This window comes from Dipodomys ordii, unplaced genomic scaffold (genome assembly GCF_000151885.1).
Source record: "Dipodomys ordii isolate 6190 unplaced genomic scaffold, Dord_2.0 Scaffold49, whole genome shotgun sequence".
NCBI classification, from domain to species: Eukaryota; Metazoa; Chordata; class Mammalia; order Rodentia; family Heteromyidae; genus Dipodomys; species Dipodomys ordii.
In genome coordinates this window covers 6,773,723-6,799,358 of record NW_012267265.1, presented here as the reverse complement: position 1 = coordinate 6,799,358, position 25,636 = coordinate 6,773,723, and the positions used below count along the sequence as shown (strand labels likewise).

Here is a 25,636-nt window from a genome sequence, read left to right as displayed (position 1 = left end):
AAGGAAGGAAGGAAGGAAGGAAGGAAGGAAGGAAGGAAGGAAGGAAGGAAGGAAGGAAGAAGGAAAGGCCTTGAAACTAAGTAGATTTCATAGTACAATGCACCCTTAAAAGATCTAGTGGACACTATCAATACAAGTCTATTTTTAACCTCAATCTTTTTCTAACTTTTGTAATCCCAAAGACTTTCAGTCAGAATTGATTTGAAAATCTAAATCTAAAACCCACAAGTTGGGCACTTGTAGCTCATGCTTATAATCCTAGCTACTCATGAGACTGAAAAAAAAAAGATGCATATCTCTAATTAACTAGCAAAAAGCAGAAAATAGAGGTGTAGCTCAAGTGGTAGAGTGCTAGCCCTGATAGAAACTAGGAAAGAGCCCTAGGGCCCCATAAAACAGCAAGTGCTGCTACTGAGATCTGAGGATTGTGGTTGGAAGCCAGCCCAGCCAGGCCCATGAGACTCTTATCTCCAATTAAACACCAGGAAACTGGAAGTGGCGGTGAGGCTCAAAGTGGTAGAGTGCTAACCTTGAGCAAGAAAGCTCAGATACAGCACCCAGGCCCTGAGTTCAAGCCCCATGATTGACAAAAAACAAAACTAACAAACAAACAAAAAGCATAAAACTACATAGGTGAGATTCTACTCAACTGGATTCAGACATAAAAGTTAGCTACTTGCTACTTCAAAACATTTATAGGCTCTTCTCTTGCCATACTAGGCAATAAGAAACATACAATTTATTATGTATTAAATACCATATACAAACAAATATATTTCAAGTTTTTCTTTAATTTAAATTACCATCATGGCCTCTTGTTGACAAATGCTAACCACCTAATATATCAATATTTTATTACTTTCATCATTTTCCCCAATTCATAAGTTCTATTTCTTGACTTCCTGTTCTCAGCAAATGAAACCTCAACTACGTTATCAAGATTGTTAAGTATGTGAAGTAGTCAACATTCACAAAGAGATTAAAAAGGGAGAAAGAGGAAGAGAGAGGAGAAAAGAAAAGACCCTATAGGAGAAAGGGAGGGAGGTGATAAAAAAGAAAACACTTAAGTTTTCACAAATTATGTGTGCCTCTGAGAAATGGGATAGTCAATACCAACAGAAAATCAGAAAGAACTTTTACCTTATAATGAGACGTAAGTCAAGCAAACCAATCAAAAATGCAAATGGCCTTAATTATACTTTGAAGTGTTCTGGAAAAGTAGGCTGAACTTACTCTTTGTAAGAAAAAAGAAAGTATGTTCTGAGAGTCTCACAACTAACATAAAACGGATTTGTGGTATATTATAAAACACTAAGTCATCCTTTGAAAATTACTTCAAAGTCTGACAAGTTTATGCTTCAATATGTAGACAGTTTAATTTCCTTATATAACATCAAAAAATACAACCAGCTGAGCATTTCTATAATGAACAGTGGACAAGATTCTTGATTCTTACTTTTACCTTATTAAATTCTATCAAGTACAGTATTACTTCATTTGCATTATCCACAAGGATAATTTGAAGTTTGGGATCAATCTTTAGAAAACAACATTTTAAACATTATAAAACAACATTATAAACATGTTTTCCATTGATTCATAATTTACATTAGAATGACTTTTAATGATTTCTGACCTTCAGTTGACAGACTTTGTTTATGAATATTTACTCACTTAACTAACTCCTTGGACAATTATTGAGTACTTTTTGTACTTTTAGGAGTTAGGCACACAACAATTTAAAAAATGAATAAAATTTCTTGTCTTTATGTTCTTATTCTTTTAGGTTTCTTTAGTTCCTGCTTAGCTAGAGTAAAATCTTAACTGTTACTTCTTTTTTTCTGTACCAGTCCTGAAGCTTGAACTCAGCAACACCAGCTGGTAGCTTTCACTCTTAGTCCTAACTACTCAAGAGGCTAAGATCTAAGCGTAACAGTTCAAAGCAATCCCCAGCAGGATAGTTTGTGAGACTCTCCTCTCCAATAAATAAACAAACAAACAAAAAGCCAGAAGTGGAGCAGTGACTCAATGGTGGAGTGCTAGCCTTGGGCACAAAATGCTCAGGGAAAGCACTCAGGCCCTGAGTTCAAGCCCCAGGACTGGCAACAGAAAAAGAAAAAGAAAGTAAAGGTGGGCATATGGCTACCAGTTAGGCACTACACAGAGTACCAAGCCATGTGACTAAGGTCTGGCCTGTGGATAGGGACAAAGTTCGCAAGGACACACACAACAGTGGTTCAGATGTTTGAACCATTTAGATGGAGCTCCATCATTCAAAGTGTCACTTTGTCTCCTTCGCTCAGATTGTGAGTCAGACCTGACAATGAACGACAAGAACAGAAACCCGAAGAGTCTTGAAGATGGCAAATAGCAAAAGGGAAGAAACCCTTGATCCTTACACAACTCTGAAGAGCAAAGCATTTGAGCTGCCTACCAGTTCAACTTAGGAGAAAATTAACTTTTTATCGTGGTTAAGTCACTGGTATTTGGTTCCTTTAAAACAGCTGAACTAACACAGGTGTGTGATAGCCCCTTCTTCATCTTATTGTTTTGAGATATGAATGATGACCCGTAATTTATCTGTTGTTGTTGGTTTTTGGCGGTACAATCTAGATTTGATATCAGGTTACTACTCAGCGCATTAAGGCCTAGTTACTTTATCTCAACCAGAAATATAGACAGTGATAAATTCTCTCTAGCCAAGGTAATACTAATCATTACTATCACTTTACTTGTGAGGGAAATGGGAAAACAGGAAAACAATGGCTTAGAAAGCAAAGTGGTGGACTTATGAAACGAGGATTTAAACCATGTCAGTATGAATCTAAAATCCACTTTATTAATTTTCCACTACAATATTTAAGTAGTATTCTCCATAAACAAGTAGATTAACGTCCTTTTCATCAATACATTTGTCCCCCAAAGATCCAAGCAGTCTGCTTCAGAGCCTGTCTTAATCATTATAGTATTTGTTGAAAACATGAATAAAGTACAACTCCAGGACCTATGTAGACTCACACTACTAAAAATACTGAAAATAAGGCAGATTTAATCCAGTTTAAGAGTCTTTGGTTCTCAAGTACTCTTTGTTCCCCAAAAACAACCAAAATAATATATTACGCACTAGCATTTTAAAATTGATCTTATTTTTAAACACCAAGTGCTATGGGTCTCCTTATACACCTTCTATAGATAAGGAAATCTGAGACAGCATTAAGAATCTTGCTTCAAGTCTCCATCCCTTAAGTAGCAGGACAGGTATTCAAACTCAAGTCTCTGCAGCTCTAGGATAATCCCTTAAAATTTGTACTTGGTTGTTTAGTTTTTAGATTATAATATTGTCAACACTAAGAATCAAGAAAACTGCCAAAGGCTTTTGAACAGGAGAAAATTTGAGAACAAGAAAAACATCAGATTCCAGCAGATCTCAAGCCAAGTAAATCGGTGCCACCTTTGATGATAATGTAGCAAGCAGGAATTTCCTAATCTCTGACTGCATTAAATTCCTTCTAAGGAGTTTCCCCACCATTACACTAGCTGCGAGTTTCTCTTGATTTCTCATGATCTATGATGGACATAGCTCCATTAGCTTAAACTGTGAGGTGTCAGCAACAATGTAAAATCCCTATTAAGAGAAAATGAGAGGAAAAAAAAGAAGAGCAATAGCTATTCCAATAATACAGGTGTAAGGAGCCTGGACCTGCAGGTACCCTCCCTGAACCTATGCTGAACCTATTCTGCCTAATTTACCTGTAAAATGTAGGAAATATCTTTAAGCAATTTGAGCTTCCATGCTTTTATCTATCAAATGGAGATAACTTTACCTTTCAAATGCTGAGAACTACAAAGCAGAATATGGAAGTACTGGAATAGTACTGGATACCAGGAAGTATCAATACTACCATTATTCCCATAATTATGTACAGAGAAAAAATTTACATATTCATTTATAGGCACTTGAGAGATTCTTGACTTTTTTTTCTTTATGACATTACTGGAGTTTAAACTCTACGTTTCCCGCTATCACTTGGCTTTTTTGCTCTACCTCTTGAACCACATCTCCACTTCTGGCTTTTTGGTAGCTAACTGAAAGTAAACATTTTACGGATTTGTCTGCTTCAGCTAGCTTCAAATTATAATCCTTAGATCTCAGCCTCCTGAGTAGCCAGGATTATGAGCATAGCTGTTAGTCAAGTGAGAGATCCTTTAATAAAAAGAACATATCTGTAATTACCTTTAATGTTCTTAATGCCTTTACATTTTACAGTCCTGTAACTGACATATCTATATTAGTGTCTTAGGATGTCACTGGAAACTGACATCCAACATCTTCTGTAAGTAGACAAACAATTTTGTGAACAGTTAAGATAACTTACTAAAATGAAGCAAATAAATACTCCATTAGATAGTATCAAACACCTACTATGCACTCAACATTATGCAATATTCTATAAGGGAAATAAAGGATTTTAACCCTACTACTCTTAGTAAGTGTGAAACATTAGACAACAGAAAACATGTATCTTACAATAGATAAACATAGCAAAAACACAAGTAAATGTCAGTGAATAGCACGTAATTCTGGAAGGAAGAAATTTCTAAGTACCATAAACATTTATGAGATCAATCTAAAGAATAAAATTTTCTCTGTATACATTAGTATCACTACTAATGCCAGTTTTAAGAGCAAATCTAAATGATTGGTATATTGTAGTATCTAATACTATTAATAAATTTTAACAAAAAAAGGAAAGAGAATTATTTGATCATTTTTACTATCACTTACTGTTGCTATTTTGGTGCTGAGAAAGTGCTCTCTTTCTTCATCTACCATAATTTCATGTCCAGTTTTAAATAATTCAAGCATTCTGGGAATGTCTCGGCCAATGGAATCTGGTTAGAAAGGTAAAAATATCCAAAATCATCACAACATCTCAACAAGTAGCAAAATTTATTGAATGTGATAAACATGTACCCCACGTGAAGTTATATAGCAAGTGAGTTATGGCAGCTCATTAAAACACAGATGGCTAGAGAAAATGGCACAAAAAAAGACCTAAGAACGGAACTTGAATCTCCTGGAGCTAAATTCAGACTATTCTATTAACACTTTGATGCCCCTGCTGAATATTAAGAATAGTAAAAGTAAGAAACAAGGTGGGGATACCACCAAGGTGGAGATACCACACCCCATGGCTGCCCCAGCCAGAGTTCCTTCAGAGAGACAATGTGAACCTAGTGTCATATAGAACACAGCACAGCTGAGCAGATGTTCAGATGGCCTCAGGGGCACATAAGCCAAAAAGAAAAGCAACTGCCCACAGAAGCTTACTATCTAATTGGAGTCTGAGGCACAGAGATAGAACAATTACTGTAAACACTGTTTTTCCAATGTAGCTGAGTATTAAACAGTACGTCACAGTACAACAAACAGTAAAATGCTAATAGTGACACACCTGGTTAAACTACTCACATATCTACTTCTTTACTTAGGTTTTTTCCAGCCAGCCTGGCCTGGAACTTGTGATCCTCCTGCTTCTACTTCCTAAGTGTTGGGATTATTGGTGTGTACCACCGTGCCTGGCTCACAGATGTATTTTTTCAGTTACATTTTCATAGAAAAAGCGTGTTGTATTTGAGCATGAAAGTTATTTGGTGACATATAAATACATCTACAATGCTGTGTTCCTTCTTGTCACTACAGATAAGTCTCTTTGCTTCTACCAAACAGTCCTCATTTATGTACAGAATCTACCTCTACTTACCTATGAAGATACTGCTTCTTCTCTTGTCTATACTACCAAATTTCCCAGCTTTCCTAATAATACACATTAGCTTACAAAGTTTTCTATGAAATGTTATCTCAAATAATATTTCACATTTCCTTTAACCATATAATACACTTCTGAAGTACATTAAGTTTTTTAAAAAAGAAAAAGCTGTCTATCGTTTCTGTCTCTTTTCCTTTCTTCCATTTTTCCTTATACCTACTTTATTTTATTTTTGGTCAGTTGTGGGGCTTGAACTCTAGAGATGGGTGCCGTCTCTGAGCTTTTTTCACTAAAAGCTAGCACTCTACCACTTTGAGCCACAGGGACACTTCCTTTTATATCTACTTTAATCAGGTTGTCATTTCCATTGCTTCACTGAAAATAATCTTATCAAGGCTGTCAATGCAATAGTCATTTCTCAGTGTTTGAGTGACCATCAATAGCAGTTCACGTTCTAAAACACATTCTCACTGGCTGTCCAACTGCATTCTCAGTGGCCATTTTCATTTAGCTGACTCTCACAGTTTTTACTACCTCAAGATTTATCATCTGACCTCTTCTACTGTATCCTTGCATATATTTCCCTAAGTGATCTCATCCAAACACATGGCTTTAATGCCAAGTAGCCACTCATAATTGCTAAACATACATCTCAGTCACTATCTTTCTCATGGTTTCCAACCACCTATTTGATAACTCCACCTAGATGCAGACAGGTAATTAGTAAAGGTATAAATGTGACATATGCTTGCTAAAAAAATGTACAAATGAGCTCATAATTTGAAGTTTAATACCATAGTTACAATGTATAGGTCATAATGTGCACATTTACCAGAACCTACTTTGTGCTAATACATAACTTTGGACCAGTTAACTCTCCCCTCTCCTGTCCCATTCATTTCTGATAGTATTGTTAGGTCCAAACCTCCTTTCCTACTAGTATCATTACCTTTAAAATAATATTCAGTAGGCTATTCAAGACCAAAATTAGGGCATCATTCCAGATTCTTTCCTCATATTTAATCAATTACTCCTGTTAACCCTACCTCCTCAATATCCTAACCAGCCTTCCTCTTTATCTTCATTGCCATGGCCAGGTTCTTTCCAGCATCTTTTTACTAGCCTAGTACAGTAGGCCTCCTCACTCTCGTCTCAGTTCAAGTCTTGCTGTACCACTTATAAATAGCCCAGAATAGCCATGCCAGTAAAGAAATTTTCTCTCTCTCCTTTTTTTTTTTTTGGTCGGTCATGGGGCTTGAACTCTGGGCCTAGGCACTGTCTCTCAGCTCTTCAGCTCAAAGCTAGCACACTACCACTTGGGCCACAGTGCCATTTCTGGTTTTCTGGTGGTTAATTGGAGTTTCACAGATGTTCTTGCCTGGACTGGCTTTGAACCATAATCCTCGGATCTCAGCCTCCAGAATAGCTAGGATTACAGTCGTAAGCCAAAGTGCCTGGCTCTTATCTCTCTCTTCTGAGCAACTGTTTTCAAAGGCTCCAATCCACGAAGAAGATAAAATCTAATCTCCAAAGTATGGCATGCAAAGTTCTACGAGATCTGGTCAGCTGCCCATCACTATCTAACCCCATTAACCACAGCTATCTGATAAAGCTTTGTGTACCAAATGATAGAAGGCTACTTACAATTTCCTGAACATAAAAACTCGTAACTTTTTTACACTAATGAAAAACCATTTGCTTTTTCTGGTATGTAGTCCCATGCACGTTAGGAAAACAAAATGCCTATTCATACTTCTCCCCTCAGTTTAATGGCTATCTTCTCTAAGCAATCTGATTCTACAAACTAGTTCCTCATTCCTCTCAGTAATTTGTATATTTTCTATTAATACATAATTGCATTTTAGCATAGCAGTTTGTCATATTTCTCATCTCTTAATGTGTACCTTCTAAAAACTGAGAAATGTCTCTGCATCTTTCAATTGCAGTACTAAGTACAGTGCCTGACACATAGATACTCAACAACTGTCCACTTAGTTGACAAATGAGTTTTGAAGGAGGAAATGAGATATAGATATGAAAAAAGTATATTCTCCTAAAGTAATTGTGAAGAATTAAAAGCTACTTTAGGAATTGTAGGGTGTTAATCATGTTTAACATTAGTCCACATATAGTCTGAACTTTTTATATACTAAGTTTATACAAAGCTTTGCATATATTATCATAGAACCCCCATAGTAATGGGGGTAGATGTAGATAAGCAACATATTAGAAATATTAAAAGTTTGCTTAAGGTCATGGTGAGTAATACAGTCAAGGTTGAGGGATCTATGTTAATCAGAACTCCATTTTGTTTTTCAATGTAGCCGAATGTTAAGTTGTCATGGTTACTCTAGGACTTTGTTGTCCCTTAAAGCTACATAGTTGCTCTCTCTTTATGCTTTTATGCTCTCCTATTTCTCTTTTTTCTTTGTCTTTCCCTTTCTTTTCCTCTAATTCTCCCTATTCAGTGTCCATACAGAACATAACCAATACTGAACTACATGAACTGGTACTGCAACCTGATGTACATTTCTCTTTTCACAAGGACAACAAAGATGGAATAGTTAGTGACAAAGAAGGTTAATGAAGATTGTACATGCAGCAGCTTCAAGAAACAGAGAAAACTGAGAATGACATTTGAATATATATGTGGGAAAATGAGACCTCTTATTATAATTGAGAGCATACTTTACATGAGAATTTCTGTAAGAAAAAATAACATTTGGTAAGGAGACAAAGACAGCCAATTGCTGAAGGCTACTTATTTTTAAAACTGATATAAAACAAGAAACAGAACTAAGATTATAGCTAACAAGGATAACGGATTCAAATGAAGGTTGGAAGGACAACTGCAGTTTTGTTTTAACTAGATAAATCTGAGCATGAATGACTGCTAAAATTACAGCAGTCTAACTGTAGAAAAGGAAACAGCGACGGATGCTGGCAGCTCATGCCTGTAATCTTAGCCACACAGGAGGCTGAGATCAGAGAATCGCAGTTCAAAGCTAACTCAGGCAGGAAAGTCTGTGACACTCTTTATCTCTGATTAACCACCAGAAAACAGGATTTGGTACTGTGGCTCAAAGTGGTGTAACTTACTAGCCTTGAACAAAAAGAACTCAGGAACAGCACCTAAGCATCAAGTTGAAACTCCATGACTGACAGAAGAAAAGAAAACAGATAGTTTCATGATATTAAAGACCTTATATGTCATGTTCACAGCCATCACCATCACATCCAAAGTTTGGCATAAGTTAAATAGTACAATTATTAGTAGTACAATTATTCCAAAAATTCTAAATTATAATTAGTACAATTATTCCAAAAAATTCTAAGTTATAATTAGTACAATTATTCCAAAAAAATCTAAGTTATAATTAACCACATTTCATGGCGAGGTTAATCCAATATATCTACAAACTGAATGCTGCACTAAATGTTTACTTACTATAGAAATAATTTAAACTATTTGCTATGGGTCAGGGTACTATGTGAGGCCATGAAAATACAGAAACAGATAAAATTACAACACATTTGGGCTGGGCACCAGTGCTCATGCTTGTTATCCTAGCTACTCAACAGGCTGATATCTGAGGATTATAGTTCAGTCAGTCTGGGTAAGAAAGGCCACAAGATTTTATCTCCAATTAACCACCAAAAAGACAGAAGTAGAACTGTGACTCAAGCGACAGAGCACTAGCCTTGAACAAAAAGGCTAAGGGAGAGAGCTGAGACTCTAGTTTAAGCCCTCACATTGGCATAAAAACAAAAACGAACAAAAAGAGGAAGAACTAAGTGCACATCACAAGTAAAGAAAAAATACAGACAATGGCAGGGTAAGTTATAAAGAAGAGTACTGAGGTACCATAATGAAAAATTAATCTCCACTTCCCATTCAATATTTTATATTAGGAGATCTCTTTGTTTAAGATATTTGACTAAGAAAGCAAGCCAGACAAATAAGCAAAGAGCACTGCAGGCAGGTGGAGCAGTAAGTGCAATGACTTTAAAAAAGAAGGAAAGAGGAAAAGAGAGAGAAAGAGAGAGATCAAAAAAGATCGAGAGACAGAGAGACGAGCTGTGTGTGTGTGTGTATGTGTGTGTGTGTGTCTGTGTGTCTGTGTGTGTCAGTGTGTGTGCAGGCAAGGCAATCACTACAATGAACCAAAGGAAACACACACACAGAGAGACACAAAAAGAGTGAAGAGAACCTGCTGTAAGGTACCCATAATTCATCTAGAGTAATTAGAGCAATACCTAATCACTGATAGACTCCTTCCTACATGGATCATTTTTTAGATTAATCCATGAGGGGAAAATACTAAAAAAAAAAAAAAAAACTTTCAAAGAGATTCCATGCAACAATTCTGTTTCTGTATTTTTCCTCTTATAAGTAAACAGTTCTTTTTTAAAAGAATGCAAGCAGTACTCAAGTACAGCATGTTATTTTAGGAAGCATTTTAAATCTGGATGGTTTTACAATCCATGAGTCTTAAGTACAATGAATAACAAATTCCTCACAGAAAGTAGTGTATCTGTGAATATCCTTTGGACAACACTCCAACTGAAATGCTTGTGTTGGTTCAAAGAGCCACATGTTATGAGATATATATTAGTGCAATTCTCACCTTCTCATTATCTCCCTTTCTTTTACCTGCCAATAATTTTGCATAAGCTCAAATAATTCAGCTGGACTGGAAATACAGCTCAGTGGTAGAGTGCATGCTTAGCATGCACAAAACCAGTCTCAGCAACAATAAACTAAATAAACAATAAACTAAAAAACAATGTCTATATATGCCATAGTACTTATCATCAGTTAAAATGCATAATAGAAAACTGAAACCATTAAGTCCAAGATAGTTTCTGGTAGCTTTTAGTAAATGTTAAATAATTAAGACTAGAAATAAAATCTTTTAGAAGATTTTATTTAGAAGATCAAGAGAACATATCTATATTAGAGATAAAAGATTTTTCAGAGGATACTTACAGATGGTAAACAAGGTGATTAGCAAAATAAGACCAAATTTCCTTCAAAATAAGTTTTAAAAAACAATCTTTAAATTAGTTCTTATGAAACCAAAATTATTAAGAAAATAAGCCAGATGTGAGCTTGAAAAATACAGAACTTGTCTACAGTTATACAAGCAATTATAAGAAAATGAATAAAATCACAACATTAAGCCTATTGCAAAATACATCCAATCCAACCAATATGGCCATGCCCACTCCTGTTAGGAAAATGAGATAAGATGGGAAACTAATGAGCTCAGCTGCACAGGCTTGTTTATTTGTTTTCCATTTCATCTACTTGCTCAAAATGTAATTTCTATTTTACCCCTAATGTCTTTTGCTGGCTTTAAGGGAATCAAATGTTCCTAAACAAGAATCTGAATAATCTCTAAAATGCACAATACAAGCTTTATTTGTTCTAAAGCACATCTGGTATATTGTTTCAACATTTTTGACAGGTTGTTTTTCTTCATGTTTAAAGAACACAAATGTTTTGCTATTTGCAGTTAAACAGATTATGTAGGGGTGAAAACAAAAGTTAGAAAAGGGAATAGGGCTGGGAAGGTGGCTCAGTGGTAGAGTGCTTGCCTCGCATACATAAGGCCCTGGGTTCGATTCCTCAGCACCACATAAACAGGAAAAGCTGAAAGTGGTGCTGTGGCTCAAGTGGTAGAGTGCTAGCCTTGAGCTGAAGAGCACAGGGTGAGTGCCCAGGGCCAGAGTTCAAGCTCCATGACCAACCAAAAAAAAAAAAAAGAAAGAAAAGGGAATGATCTGTTTTTACAAGGTTCTTTCTTAAGCAAATTGGGGGGACACATAGGTGATTGACCATGGTATATGGAAAGTGTGAATCATTAGAAAGTAGAAATAAAGTGAAATCCACAGATAAGAATTAACACTTTAATAGAACATTTGTCATTTGGAATAAACTATTTATTTAAAATCTTTCAAACCAAAAAGCAACAGTTTCAAATTTTGTGATGACGTTGGTAAAAAATAAAATATACAAATTAAAAAAAAAAACAAAAACTCAAGACTAAATAGAATCTAAAAGGACATGAAAAAGTAGCAAAGGTAACAAAAGTAATGTTTGTGACAATCCAGTTCATTATGCAAAGCAAGGAGTTAGACGAACAGATATATTCAATATTCATTTCAACTTTAACTGGCTATATTTAGAACTATTTGTTTTGCTCTGATTGAATTTAATTAAAAACAAAAAATATAAAAATGTTTTTCATCAAATCTGACTGCAATTTTTGTTTGTTTTTTGTGCCAGTCCTAGGGCTTAAACTCAGAATCTGGGTGCTGTCTTTGAGTTTTTTTGTTCAAGCTTAGTGCCCTACCACTTGAACCACAGCTCTACTTCCAGCCTTTTGGTGGTTAATTGGAGATAAGAGCCTCATGGACTTTCCTGCCAGTGCTGGCTTTGAACAACGATCCTCAGATCTCAACCACCAAGTAGCTAGGGGCATGAACCACCAGTACCTGGTGTGTAATTCTAGTTTAATTGTTAAATAAGGTTCAATTTCAGGTCTTACTTCCAAAAGACTATAAGGCTGATTCCATGACAACAAACACTACTACAATGAAAACCCTAATACATGTTCAAAGCTTCAGTCCTATATCTAATTACGACACATGATTCAATGTAGGCTATTACAAATAAACAAAACTACAATATATCAAAAAGAAAAAAAAACTTACCTGAATTTGCTTTTAGCATACATAATATAGAACTCCAGACAATTGTTAGTGGCTAGTATGTATGAAGAATTAGTTCAGTTAGAGTCGTAACTTCAAGACAAATCTATTTAAACAAATTCTAGAGTGTCTGTTCTATATAGTGATCACCAAGTTTTATTCAAAATAATTCCTATCTCCACCAGATATTCACTGCCACATTAAGCAAGTGAACCTGTTCTGTAAGTAAACTTATTTTTCCTCACAAATGTACGTTTCCATTAATGATACCATTTATTAAGAGAAGTCCCTAGTCTCAATACCATTTGACTGTTCCTTTCTTCCCATCAACCAGTCCATTACTAACTACTTGGTCAAAAGTCTTACTATCTTATCTCATTATGAAACCTTCATTTAAAGATGACCTTTACCAGTCTCTTGAAATTGCCCTCTAAATCAACTCCCTGCTTCTAGCTGAAATCTATGCCAATGCATCTGAGATTCTTCCCAGATTAAAGCGCAAAACAATAGATCATGTCATACCATATCACAAAACTTCTAAGACTAAGTTTATTAGTTCAGCCTTCAAAGTCCTTCTCACCACAGCATAAATCTACCTTTCCAACACCATTCCCCACTATTCTTTTCCATCTCAATGTAGAGGTACCGTTCCCTGTAGTCAAAGAGAATTTACTTAGATTTCTTAGACCTGGCCTATAATTTCTTACTTCTATGATTAATGTATGATTAATATATTCCTTTTACTTAAAAGTAACATTCCCTTTAAACAATTCATCCACTTATTCAGGCTACAGTTTAAATGCCACATCCTTTATGATGCCTTCCTTGTTCCCCACCTATGTGTAAACTCTTCCTCCACTGAACAACCACATCACCTTGTGAATTTATCAAATAACAGCCCACATTTCATTACATGATTCTTACCTGTCTTACTGGATTTTGTAAAGATAAAAATATTAAGGGTAAATACTCCCTGAGCCATGCATTCATAAATACATTCATATAGAAATTGTATGCTTAAATTATGAACATACTTTATATAAAGTATAAACATAATAAAATATTTTAACATATCTAAGTAAGTAATATGTTCATTTGGAACTAGACTATGATTTAAAGTTGTAAAGTAATTAGTACCTCAAATTCCTTTAGACTATCAATACTATTGCCAAGAGAAAAATTCAAATGCACATATTTCTAGAACAGAAAACCCAAATACTAGGTAGAACACATTATTTGTTCTGCATAAAAATTAACAGCTTTGTTTTCCAATTGAATAGAATCAAAAGGAAATTTACTGATAGCATGTTGAAATAAAAATTGCCTCTTACTTCTACCAAACTTTGGATATCTTTTCTTCAGTTTCTTCCTTAAAGGATTAAGCTCAGGCATTATTTCAGGAACAGCTACATAAAAGTCTACATGAATTTCATCATCCAAAACCTGAAAATGAGAGGAGGGGAGAAGATAACCTTAGATTATATAGAAACACTTTATTTAACCAAAAATAAGTAATTTCCACTTCAATTCAAAAGTCATTAAACACAAATACTTTTCATCAAACACAAGAATCATAGGAATACAATTACTTATTATAAAATCCATCAGAAGCAAAATATTTTTTATTTTAAAAAGTCAGATCCATTTAAAAGAAAACAGTGGTTTTAATTCTTGCATGGGACTATTTTAGGCAGAAAGGTGATACAACACTAATTGAACACAACTCCTACAACCTCTTAAAGCTGAATTCAATACAGCCATTAAAACATAAGAAACAAACTGAAAATTGTGTAACAGTTCACACGCAAAAATAATAATCACCAGCTGGCAACCTCACTAGCAACCAATAGCTTTCTAAATTTAGAGCATCAAGAGAACCAAATCTACCATTATTTTTATAAGGAACTGAACTAAAATTCTTCTTGCAACCAATAACTAAAAGACAAAAGGACAGTCAAAGACAAGGTTACTTATAATTCATTATCCATACTCTAGTCTCAGAAAAAATGGATTAAGTTTTTACAAATTGATTTGTCAGGCACTGGAGGTTCATATTTGTAATCCTAGCTACTTAGGAGGCTAAGATCTGAGGATCATGGTTTAAAGGACAGATCAAGAAAGTCTGTGAGACTTCAATTAACCTAGGGGGGGGAAGAGAGGGAGGGTAGATAGAAAGTTGATGTGTAGCCAGGCGTAAGTGGCTCACGCCTATAATCCTAGCTACTCAGGAGGCTGAGATCTGAGGATCGAGGTTCAAAACCAGCCTGGGCAGGAAAGTCCCTGAAACTCTTTTTTTTTTGGTCGGTCGTGGGGCTTGAACTCTGGGCCTGGGCGCTGTCCCTCAGCTCTTCAGCTCAAGGCGAGCGCTCTACCACTTGAGCTACAGCGCCACTACCCTGAGACTCTTATCTCCAATAAACCACTTCCGGTTTATCTCCAATAAACCAGAAGTGGTACTGTGGCTTATGCAATAGAGTGCTTGCCTTGAGCTGAAGAGCACAGGATAACGCCCAAGCCCAGAGTTCAAGCCCCACGACCGACCAAAAAAAAAAAAAGAAAGAAAGTTGGTGTGTATACCAGACTTCAGTGAGAAAGCTAAGGGACAGCATGTAGGCCCTGAGTTCAAGCCCCAGTATTGTCAGGAAGAAAAAAAAAAAAACCACTTGATTATTTCAAACAAGTATCCAAATAATTATACTCCTACTACTACTATACTTTATTCCATTTAAAAGTTTGATCAATTATGAAATGAAACACATTTTTAAAACCATATTGCCTAGGTAATAATTTCACCAACTTCTGAGGATGCTTTAGAGTTGTGGGATTTTGCAATCTTACCAAAATATCCCAATCAAATCCTTGTTTTGGGTTACATAGTGACTCCTGAAAAAAGTAAAATACTGGCAAAATTAAGTATTGATTCTGAAATTTTATCTTCCTGTCTCTATTTTTTCTACCTTTATTACTTAAACGGCATGCTCTCCTTAATAAATACAACTTAAATTCAATGAGTGTTTTTCATGTGCCATGAATTTTGCTAAATATTTTATGTGGCTTAATTCAATCAATCTTAATGACAATTTTACAAGGCAGGCACTAATACTGACCACACACTGAAGATAAGGAAGCTGAGCTCTCAGAGCCGGTGAGTCAGTATGCATATTCCTGAGAAACAGCCAAAACTCAAAGACAAGTTCTATGGGTATAGAGCCAGGACTCCTCTTTCAGAAATGTGAAAGAAATGAGATAATTTGGAAATGCCAAAGAACTGTGTGAGTTTGCTATTCAAGGGCCTAAAATACTTCTTTTTTTTTTTTAATGTTATTGTAAGGGTGATGTCAGAGAGGTTAGTTACATAAGTAAGGTAATGAATACATTTCTTGTAGAACAGTTACCCCTCCCTTCTTTTTTCCTACTTCCCCTCCTCCTCAATTTCCCTCCCCCCAAATCATAATGTTCATTTCCAACATAATGCCATGAGTATCACTGTTACATTGGTTCACCCTAGCAGAGGATCAAAATAGCTCCATAGCTATGTGCATATGACCATACAAAAGGATGCTAATAGAAATGAACTCCAAGATATGGAAACAAGTGGGGTTTTTTTCTTTGTTTTTGTTTTTTAATGTATTGCGTGAAGCTATTTACTTTTGTTTCTTTTTTGTTGTTGTTATTCTTTTGGTTTATCCCTTGTTGTCACTGTTTTTGATTTTGGTACCCTATGTCTTGTATATGTTTATTTGGTGAGGGGAAGGGAAAGGGAATACAAAATGGTGAGACAAAGGACAAAGAGTGAACCAATGTAACAGCCTAAAACTAATTCTAAGACATGTTCTTTTAAATTAAATTAAAAATTATGTTTCAGTGTTATGCTATAATTAACCTTAAGATCGTGTCCTGGAATAATACAAGTCTGTGGATGGAAATTATGCTTTTACAGACAAGTAAGAACAAGAAACTGCTTTTAAATCTGAGCCAAGTAGATCTGTAACATTTCAAAATACCAAAAATATAATGAATTCATTAAAGTCTTATTCTAAGAACCAACTAAATGTCCAGTAATACTATCCTACCTTACAATTTGTAAGAGCTAAATAAAATAGCACATCACAGAAATAATGAATGGGAGCTAAGGGATCACTCAATGAAAAGCTAGCATGTACAAGACTGTGGGTACAATCCCCAGCACTATAAAAATTAAATGAAAATTAAGTAAAAATACAGAAATGTACTTTTTCAATTATAACCACAGTATTATTTACAAAATTTTATTGAAGGTAGGCGTGCGTGCTGGTGGATCATGCCCGTAATCCTAGCAACTCAAGGTTAGATCTAAGTGTCACAATTTGAAGCCAGTCCAGGCAGAAAAGCCTGTGTGATTCTCATCTCCAATTAACCACCGTAAAGCTAAAAGTGGAGGTGTGGCTCAAGTACAGCCTTGAGGGAAAAAGCTAAAAGGGCAGCACTCAGGCTCTGAGTTCAAGTCCCAGGACTGGTACACGTATATACAAAAATGTACTGATAGCCAGGTGCCCATGGCTCGTGCCTATAATCCTAGCTACTCTGGAGGCTGAGATCTAAGGATCATGGTTCAGAGCCAGCCCCAGCAGGAAAGTCCATGAGACTCTTTTTTTTTTAATTTTTTATTATGATAATACCATACAGAGGGGCTGGGAAGGTGGCTCAGTGGTAGAGTGCTTGCCTCGCATGCATGAGGCCCTGGGTTCGATTCCTCAGTACCACATAAGCAGAAAAGCCAGAAGTGGCGCTGTGGCTCAAGTGGTAGAATGCTAGCCTTGAGCTGAAGAGCTGAGGGACAGCGCCTAGGCCCAGAGTTCAGGCCCCAGGACCAACAAAACAAAAACAAACAAACAAACAAATACTGTACAGAAGAGTTACAATTACATGGGCAAAATAATGAGTCCATGAGACTCTTATCTCCAATTAACCACCAGAAAACTGGAAGTGGCACTGGGGCTCAAATGGTAGAGTGCTCACCTTGAGCTGAAGAGCCAAGTGACTGTGCTCAGGCCCAGAGTTCAAGCCCATGAGTGACAAAAATAAATAAATAAAAATAAAATTTAAAGAAGTATTTATATAAACTGAATTCCTACTAGCATTAGAATAGTAAGCTTTCAAAGAAACCACTGAGTAACCTGCAGGCATATGCTGGTTCAGTAACATATACAGGTCCAAGCACAGTTCTGGGGGTCCTAAAAAGAAATTCTGTTCCTGGAATATCTTATATAGCACATAAGTTCAAAGTGTGTTTAATTTCCTTATTTGGTTTACTTCCTCAAATATACTTCCTTTATTGAACTGAAGGTTTTGTAACATTTTCTCTTCCATCACCTTTTCTTCTTTGAGAAGTAACTTCTTAACACCTGAGGGCTGCTAGGGGTTGGGAAGGTGGCTCAGTGGCAGAATGCTTGCCTCGCATGCATGAGGCCCTGGGTTCGATGCCTCAGTACCACCTAAGTAGAAAAAGCCAGAAGTGGCACTGTGGCTCAAGTGGTAGGGTGCTAGCTTTGAGCTGAAGAGCTGAGGGACAGTGCCCAGGCCCAGAGTTCAGGCCCCACAACCGACCAAAAAAAAAAAAAAAGGCAGGTGGCCAATTACTAAAAGAAAAATCTAGCCAATGATGGCAGACACATATGCTGATACTTCCATAATGATACCATACAGGTGAGAAATGTTTATTTTTTCTATGATTAGTTAAGCAGAAGTGCACAGCACATACAATGATCTATAAAACTCACTACAGTAATCTGCTGTAGGATTGCAATCTAGTAGTTTAGTCCATTCCATACAGCCTACATATATTAGACCAGGCAACCTGAGTTTATATGTGTGCCTGTGATGTTTACATGGTGAAGATTCCATCTAACAGGATGTTTCAATAATTCTTTTAAAACCAAAGTAATATGCCAGAAAGAATAGGATACAGCCCCAGACTTGTCCTAGGACCTATGTTAACCTAACCTCTTCCTGCTTCCCACTAATTCTGACTCTAAGACTTGTTTTAGAAAGTCTCTTTAAAATTGATTCCTAAGCCTCCAGGAAATTTAACATAGTACTGGAGTGAAAAGAATAAACAAACTACTAGCATTGCTGGGTCTCCTGAAAATATGAACCAAATTATAAGTTCAGATAAAAATCTGGATATGTGCCAAAGGATACATTTTCAAGACACATTTCCCTAGTCCCTCACTCAAAATCCAAATCTATAAAATCCATAATCCATAATCTAAATGATTAGATTTAGAAGAGGATATTATAAAGAATATTAAGAAATACCTTTTGTAATATTTTTGGGAATAACTATGTGCCTATTTTTCCAATCTCTTAAAAAAGATGCTATTCTTTTCAACAACGGTCCACAGAACTATTTTGTGCAAGCATGCAACATTCCTATTTATCAGCCACCATGGCTGAGCCTGTGTTGCTAGCCTAATGGGTATAAATGCTCAAAAGAACCAAAAGGAGCACACAGAGGTCAGATACAGTAGTTTATGGCTGCCACACACATCATACTTTCACTTCAAGGAAGCAAAACAAATACTTGATCTTGAAACCATGAACATCCATGTGAGCTATTTTTTTATCTCACACAAAATCTTAGCTTGATTTTGAGATTGAAAAAAAGTAGGAAAATTTCCCTTGCCCTAGAAGCAATACTATTTATAAATAATGTAAGCCTAGTGATTAAGTTCCAAATGTAATAATAAGTGGATGGCAAAGATAACCGAACAATCTCTGTAACTAATAAGCATGAAAACACAGTACCTTCTGAATCAGATTACTTCCTCCGGCAAACGCAGCTCCATTTTCTTCCGCAATTTTCATCTCTAATTCATTCTACCAAAATGTTATAGTTTGAATATCAATATTTAGTTTTAAACAAACTCAGCAATTTTCAAGTATTTTGTAACAAATAATGTTACATTTTAGAATAAAAATACGTTTCATTCAAAACAAATTCAGCTTGTAGGTCATTAAAGTGTTTCCTACTGACAATGTTTCATTTAAGTGTATCCTACCAAAAATGGCAAATTAGGAACCTACTAAGTGATAGAACTTACCAAACAACATGTTGCCTTCCAAAAGATATTACAAATTATATATATATATATATGTAAATATAATAAATGTATTTAACACCTTTCAAATATAGTAAGTTTTGCTAACTTCCAGACATTTTACAAAATCAACATGAGGCTTTCTTTAGTAGTGGTAGAACTGGGATTTTTAACTCAGAAAGCCTCAAGTTTGCTAGGCAGGTGCTCTTGCTATTGAACCCCACTTTCAGGCCTAATTTTTCTGGTTATTTTTGAAATAGGGCCTCACTCCCTGGGTACAATCCACTATGTTAGGTTTCCTATCTAGCTAGGTAACAGGCATGCACCACTATATACAGTTCTCCACTGAAAACTCATGAACTTTTCTGCCCAAGTTCGCCTCATTAATTGCAATCCTCCCAATCTCAGCCTCCCAAATAATTAGTATCACAGGTATGAGCCACTGATGTCCAGCAATTTTTAAAGAAATTAAAAAACCAAATTTTAGTCATTTCTCAAAAGCTTAAAGTTTATTTTTCAACATGTTCCATTTGTCATTTTGTTTTGCTGCAAAACTTTTTCCCTGCCTGTTACTAAAATGTTGTAGCATTCCAACAACTATATTCGCCTCTTTTCTGAGAAGAAAGTAGTTTCTTCCTTAACAGTAAGGAAGAGAATACATGTCTCACATTTGAACTTTAATGGAAAAGAAACAAAACACAAATTCACTAACATGTTAAAAACAAATGTTCATACAAAGTCTACACAGCAAGGTTCATACTGGACCTTGCTGATTCTATAGCAAGGGTAGTTTGCCTTTTGTGTGTGTGTGTGCGTGTATGTGTGTGAGCCAATAGTAAGGCTTGAACTTAGGGCCTGGGCACTGTGCCTTTAGTTTTTTTGCTCAAGGCTGGCACTCTACTGCTTAAGCCACAGTTCCATTTCATGATTTTTTTGGTAGTTAATTGTAAGTAAGAGTCTCACAGACATTCCTTCCTGGGCTGACTTCGAACTGCAATCCTCAGATCTCAGCCTTCAAAGAAGCTAGGATTATAGGCATGAGCCACTGGCAGACAGCAAAGATAATTTTTAATTGTGGCTTGTGATCACACTGCTGTAAAATAACCTTACTGCTGTTTGAGCAAAAAAGTTTGACTAGGAAAAAGTTCCATAGGAATAATCTATACTTCACTTTCATTTCTTATGAGAAATACAATGTAGTGGGCCAGTAGTGACCAGAGTCCTGTTCCACATGAGCTCATTCTCATCTGTGTTCAGCTCCAAATGGAAGACTGAGGTGAATACGAAAATTTTCTCCAATTCTATTCAGTTAGTCTAATCATTAATATGACTTGAAAACAAATTAAATTATATAAATAGTTGACCAAAGTTACTTACCCCTGTAAATACAGCAACCGTATTCATCTCTGAAGCAAATGGGTATGGAAAACTAATAACACTTGCAAATGGCTCCACTTTTTTCTAAACATACAATAGAGGGAAAATAAAAAGTTCATCTTTCCTATTATTTCTTCCAGTCATAAAAAAACAGAATTGACACATTTAGTTCTTGGGCTTTTTTCTGTTTTGTTTTCATTGGATGTCATTCTGCTTTTCTGTAGCCTCCTGCCTCAGCCTCCCTAACACTGGGATTACAGGTATATACCACCACACTTGATTCATGTTTTCAGTTCCTTAATTCCACACCAGGTCCTCATGTTAAGTCACTGATTACAATTCAAAGCTCAAAGTATTGTCATTCTTTTTTAGGAAACCAAAATTATGTCTCTCCAGCCTCATACTTCAATGGCATTTGGTCCAGCAGATTCTAGTCCTCATGTGTCTCAAATGTTAACAAGTATATTTACACATCTGTGTCTGCCCAGCACTGCTACAATGTAGCAGTTATGGATGTTAACACTTTGCTACCTAGAATTAATTTTTTGAAAAACATTTCTAAATGTTAATAATTTCTAATAAAAGGAAAACATGAGTAGTATAGCTGTGTACAATGAACAACAGATAATATCCAGTTGATCTGTCACCCCCCAAGGTCCAAGACTGCTCTAAACAATTAAACATAGAATACCAATATCTGAAAGGTTCTTCTACGAGGGTCTATTTTGAAATATCCTGTATTATCATCACTTTCAGATATGCTTGAGAAGTAAACTGGAAAATCCAGAATAAGTAATGAAATGCTGTATTAGGAACCCTAATACAGGTAAAGATAGCCTCAGAACTAAAATGCTCTGTTAATTTGATCAAGAACCTATGTAGACATGAGGTTCAGATCCCTCAGGGAGACTTCATTCATTCACTCATCTATTCATTTGTTCATGTAGTTATTTACAGACACTCTACCATATGAGCCGTTCTACCAAAGATTTCTTTTTCTTTCCTTTCCTTTTTGCCTTTTTTTTTCTTTTTTTTGTGGTACTAGGATGTAGACATAGGGCCTTGAGTTTCTAGGCAGGTAAGCTACTGTTAAGCTCTGCCTCTAAGCCTTCTTAGAGACTGCATATGAAAACAAGTTATAAACTACATAGTTTTGAGTGGCCTTAGGATTTGGAAGAAAGAAAAGGGATTGTTTCTCAAATAAAGCATTGAAGGATTGTATTTTTAGAAAAAAACTAATTTTAAAGGGAGACATCCTCCTGAGGATTTCTCAGACAAAAAGACAAATTCTTAGGCACACTAGCCTTGAGCACAGAAGCTTACAGACAGTGCCTGGGTATAGAGTTCAAGCCCCAGGATCAGCACAAAATAAAAATAAAAATTAGATTTCTTATGGGAGAAACTTAGAAAATTTAGGGCTCAAGAGTACTTTAAGACCTCTATGATAATGCAGTGTTAATTTCTTGCTTGTTTCATGAAGAAACATCTTCTGAAGAAGTCCAATATAAAGAGACAAAACAGAGAGGCTCTGATTGAGGTTAAGAGTGAGGAGCTCACAACCTCATCTATGACAACTTAGTCTCAAGACTCCAAGGAACACAATATAGCTAATGCAAAGCCCTCTTTTACAAAGGAACACAACCCAGACAGCTTAGGTCACATTTCTAAAACAACAATGATAACTCAATTAATTTTAACACTACCTTTGTTGAAAGTTATACTAGTGATATTCAGGAGAACAGGAGATATATGTGCAGCAATTCTCCAGTGTTTTCGGTATTATATTTGGAAAACTAAAAAACAAGCAAATATTTCCATACTGAGGCACAAAAAGTGCATGCGAATTTTTTTTGTTTTTAATTTTATTGTATTGTAAGGATGCTGTACAGAGGGGTTACAGTTACATGAGTAAGGCAAGGAGTACATTTCTTGTTGAGCATGTTTACCCCTTCCCTGTTCCCCCACTCCCTCCTCCATCTCTCTCACTCCTCTCCCCACCCCCACAAAGTTGTAAAGTATACATCTAGGATAATTTTATCAGATGAGCAGAAAAGCTCAAAAGCTACGTACATATGAGATGATGCTTAGTGAAATGAAACCCAAGACATGGATACAAGAGGTCTTTCTGTGCTGTTGTTTTTATGTACTGTGTGATTTTTTTGTTGTTTCCTCTGTATGGTATATCCCCTGTTGTCAATGTACTTGATTTTGGTGTCTTGCATCTTGTAAACACATTTGTCTAATTTGGGGAGGTGAAGGGGAATAACAAAATGCCGAAACAAGGACACAGGATGACCCACTGCAACAATCATACCCACAAGACAGTATATTAGTAATGAACTTTTAAAAAAAATTATTATGGAAGGTAAGAATTTTAAAGAACATTCATACAGCCATTTCCCAAATAAACTTATTTAATGAGGTCTACATACCTTTTTCCCAAGTGCCATATCCAATGTCAAATCAAGATAAACACCTTGCTTTGGATTAGTAAAGTCCAGAATTTGATATTTCTTCAGGAGGTGGATAGCTTTGTCCACCTCATATATCCGCCTTGGGTATAAGCGTTTTAAATAGACATCATCCTCAGGTTCACCTTCCATGTAGCGGTATGATTTTATTTTTTCTATCTCATCTAGTCTTTCAGCAGATGTTTTTTCTTTGGTATCTTTTCTTGTTTTCTTTTCACGCCTTAAAAAAAAGATACATTCAAGATCAATTACAAGAACATGTATTCTAGGAAATTTTTTTTGTCGGTCATGAGGCTTGAACTCTGTGCCTGGGCGCTGTCCCTCAGCTTTTTAGCTCAAGGCGAGCGCTCTACCACTTGAGCTACAGCGCCACTTCCGGTTTTCTGGTGGTTTATTGGAGATAGGAGTCTCACGGTCTCTCCTGCCCTGGCTTTGAACCGAGATCCTCAGATCTCAGCCTCCTAAGTAGCTAGGATTACAGGCGTGAGCCACCAGCGCCTGGCTCTAGGAATGTTTTTTAATTGACTATTGCTAATTGATGTAAGACAGCAAATAACAAGGATAACAGCGCATAGATTTTTTTTTTGTTCTCTTTCAACACATATTAAGTAAACTTTGGTATACTTTGATATAGTCAGTAGAAGTTAAAGACACTGATTAAAAAAAAAAAAGACGCTGATGGTGCTCTTCAGATACTTACAAAGGCCTGGAGGAAATGTACTGGCAGACAGATAAGTTCAAAGTAATGCCATCAATACTATGAGAGCCTTATCATAGTCTTATGAAGAAATTTAACCCACCTTGGAGATTAGAAAAGATCATGTCTTTCAGAACTGACATGACTTTTATAGTCAATTGTGAAGTATATGAACTTAGCCTTGATATGCATCCAAAAGAAATAAAATACATATCCGCATAAAAACTCTTAAATAAATGTTCATGATAGTATTATTTATAATAGCCAAAAGATAAAAGCAATACAAATGTTCACCAACTGATAAATGGCTATGTAAAATGTGGTATCTAAGAGACATCAGTCACAAAAAAGAAAAATCATATTGTATTATCCCATTTATACAAATGATCAAGAATGGCAACTCTGAACACAGTGGTTCATACCTAAAATCTTTGCTATTTAGGAAGCAGAGATCATAAGGACTGCCAACAAGGCAGAAAGTTAACAAGATCCCAACCCAATCAATAAATGAGCATGGTGAGTGTGCCTATAATCCCAAGCACACAAGAGTCATAGGCATAAAGAGTATAATTCTAGTCTGGCCTCAGGCAAAAAAAAATGTAATCCTCTATCCAAAAGAGAGCTAGAGTAAAAATGGATTCAAGTGGTAAAACATCTCCCTGACAAGCACAGGTTCTGAGTTCAAATTCCAGCATCAGAAATATGCTAAAGAGACTAAAAGTAGATTTAGTGTTTCTAGGGCTAGGAAAAAGGTTGGAAGAATGAAGAGGACAGGCTATTTTGGAAGAATGAAAATGTTCTAAATAAAATATTGTGGCAATGGTTGTACAAGTCTATGAATTATACAGTATATAATTATATTTTAATGAAACTGTTACTAAAAAACTGGAGTAAAACCAGGTGCCAGTGGCTCATGTCTGTAATCCTAGCTACTCAGAGGCTGAGATCTGAGGGTCATGGATAAAAGCCAACCTAAGCAGGAAAATCTGTGAGACTCTTACCAGTTAACTACCAAAAAAGCTAAAAGTGGAGCTATGACTCAAAGTGGTAGAGTGCTAGCCTGGTGCAAAAACACTTAGAGACAGCACCCAGGCCCTGAGTTCAAGCCCAGGACCAACACACACACACACACACACGAACAGTACCAACACACACACACACACGGACAGTACACACACACACACACACGGACAGTACACACACACACACACACACACACACACACACACACACACACACACACACACACACACACACACACACACACCACCTAGAGTTAGCCAGGCAAAGAAACAACATAATAAAATGTACTGAATCATGAAATCAAATGGTATATAAAAGGAGTTATTTTAAGTTCTATATGATTGAGCAGCAGTTGGACAACTTTTTCTATGAAGAATGGGACAGTAAATGCTTTACCTCTGTGAGTCACATGATCTCTATTTTAATGACTCAACTGCTGCTATACTGTGAAAGCAGCCATAGGCAATACAAAAATAAATAAGCATAGCTATGTTCCAGAAA

At 36.0% G+C, this 25,636-nt stretch overlaps 1 protein-coding gene across 2 annotated transcripts in view; it reads right to left on the bottom strand.

Annotated features, from left to right (window-relative positions):
* Mrpl1 (mitochondrial ribosomal protein L1) overlaps positions 1–25,636 on the bottom strand; it is a 61,487-nt gene that overhangs the window by 18,208 nt on the left and 17,643 nt on the right. For both annotated transcript variants that reach the window (XM_013020142.1, XM_013020141.1), the window contains exons 3-7: positions 23,377–23,635; positions 20,945–21,028; positions 19,275–19,346; positions 13,820–13,931; positions 4,787–4,893 (exon numbers count right to left, since the gene is read on the bottom strand). In XM_013020142.1, the coding sequence (XP_012875596.1) occupies positions 4,787–4,893; positions 13,820–13,931; positions 19,275–19,346; positions 20,945–21,028; positions 23,377–23,635 (634 nt within the window). The remainder of the gene's footprint in view (positions 1–4,786; positions 4,894–13,819; positions 13,932–19,274; positions 19,347–20,944; positions 21,029–23,376; positions 23,636–25,636) is intronic.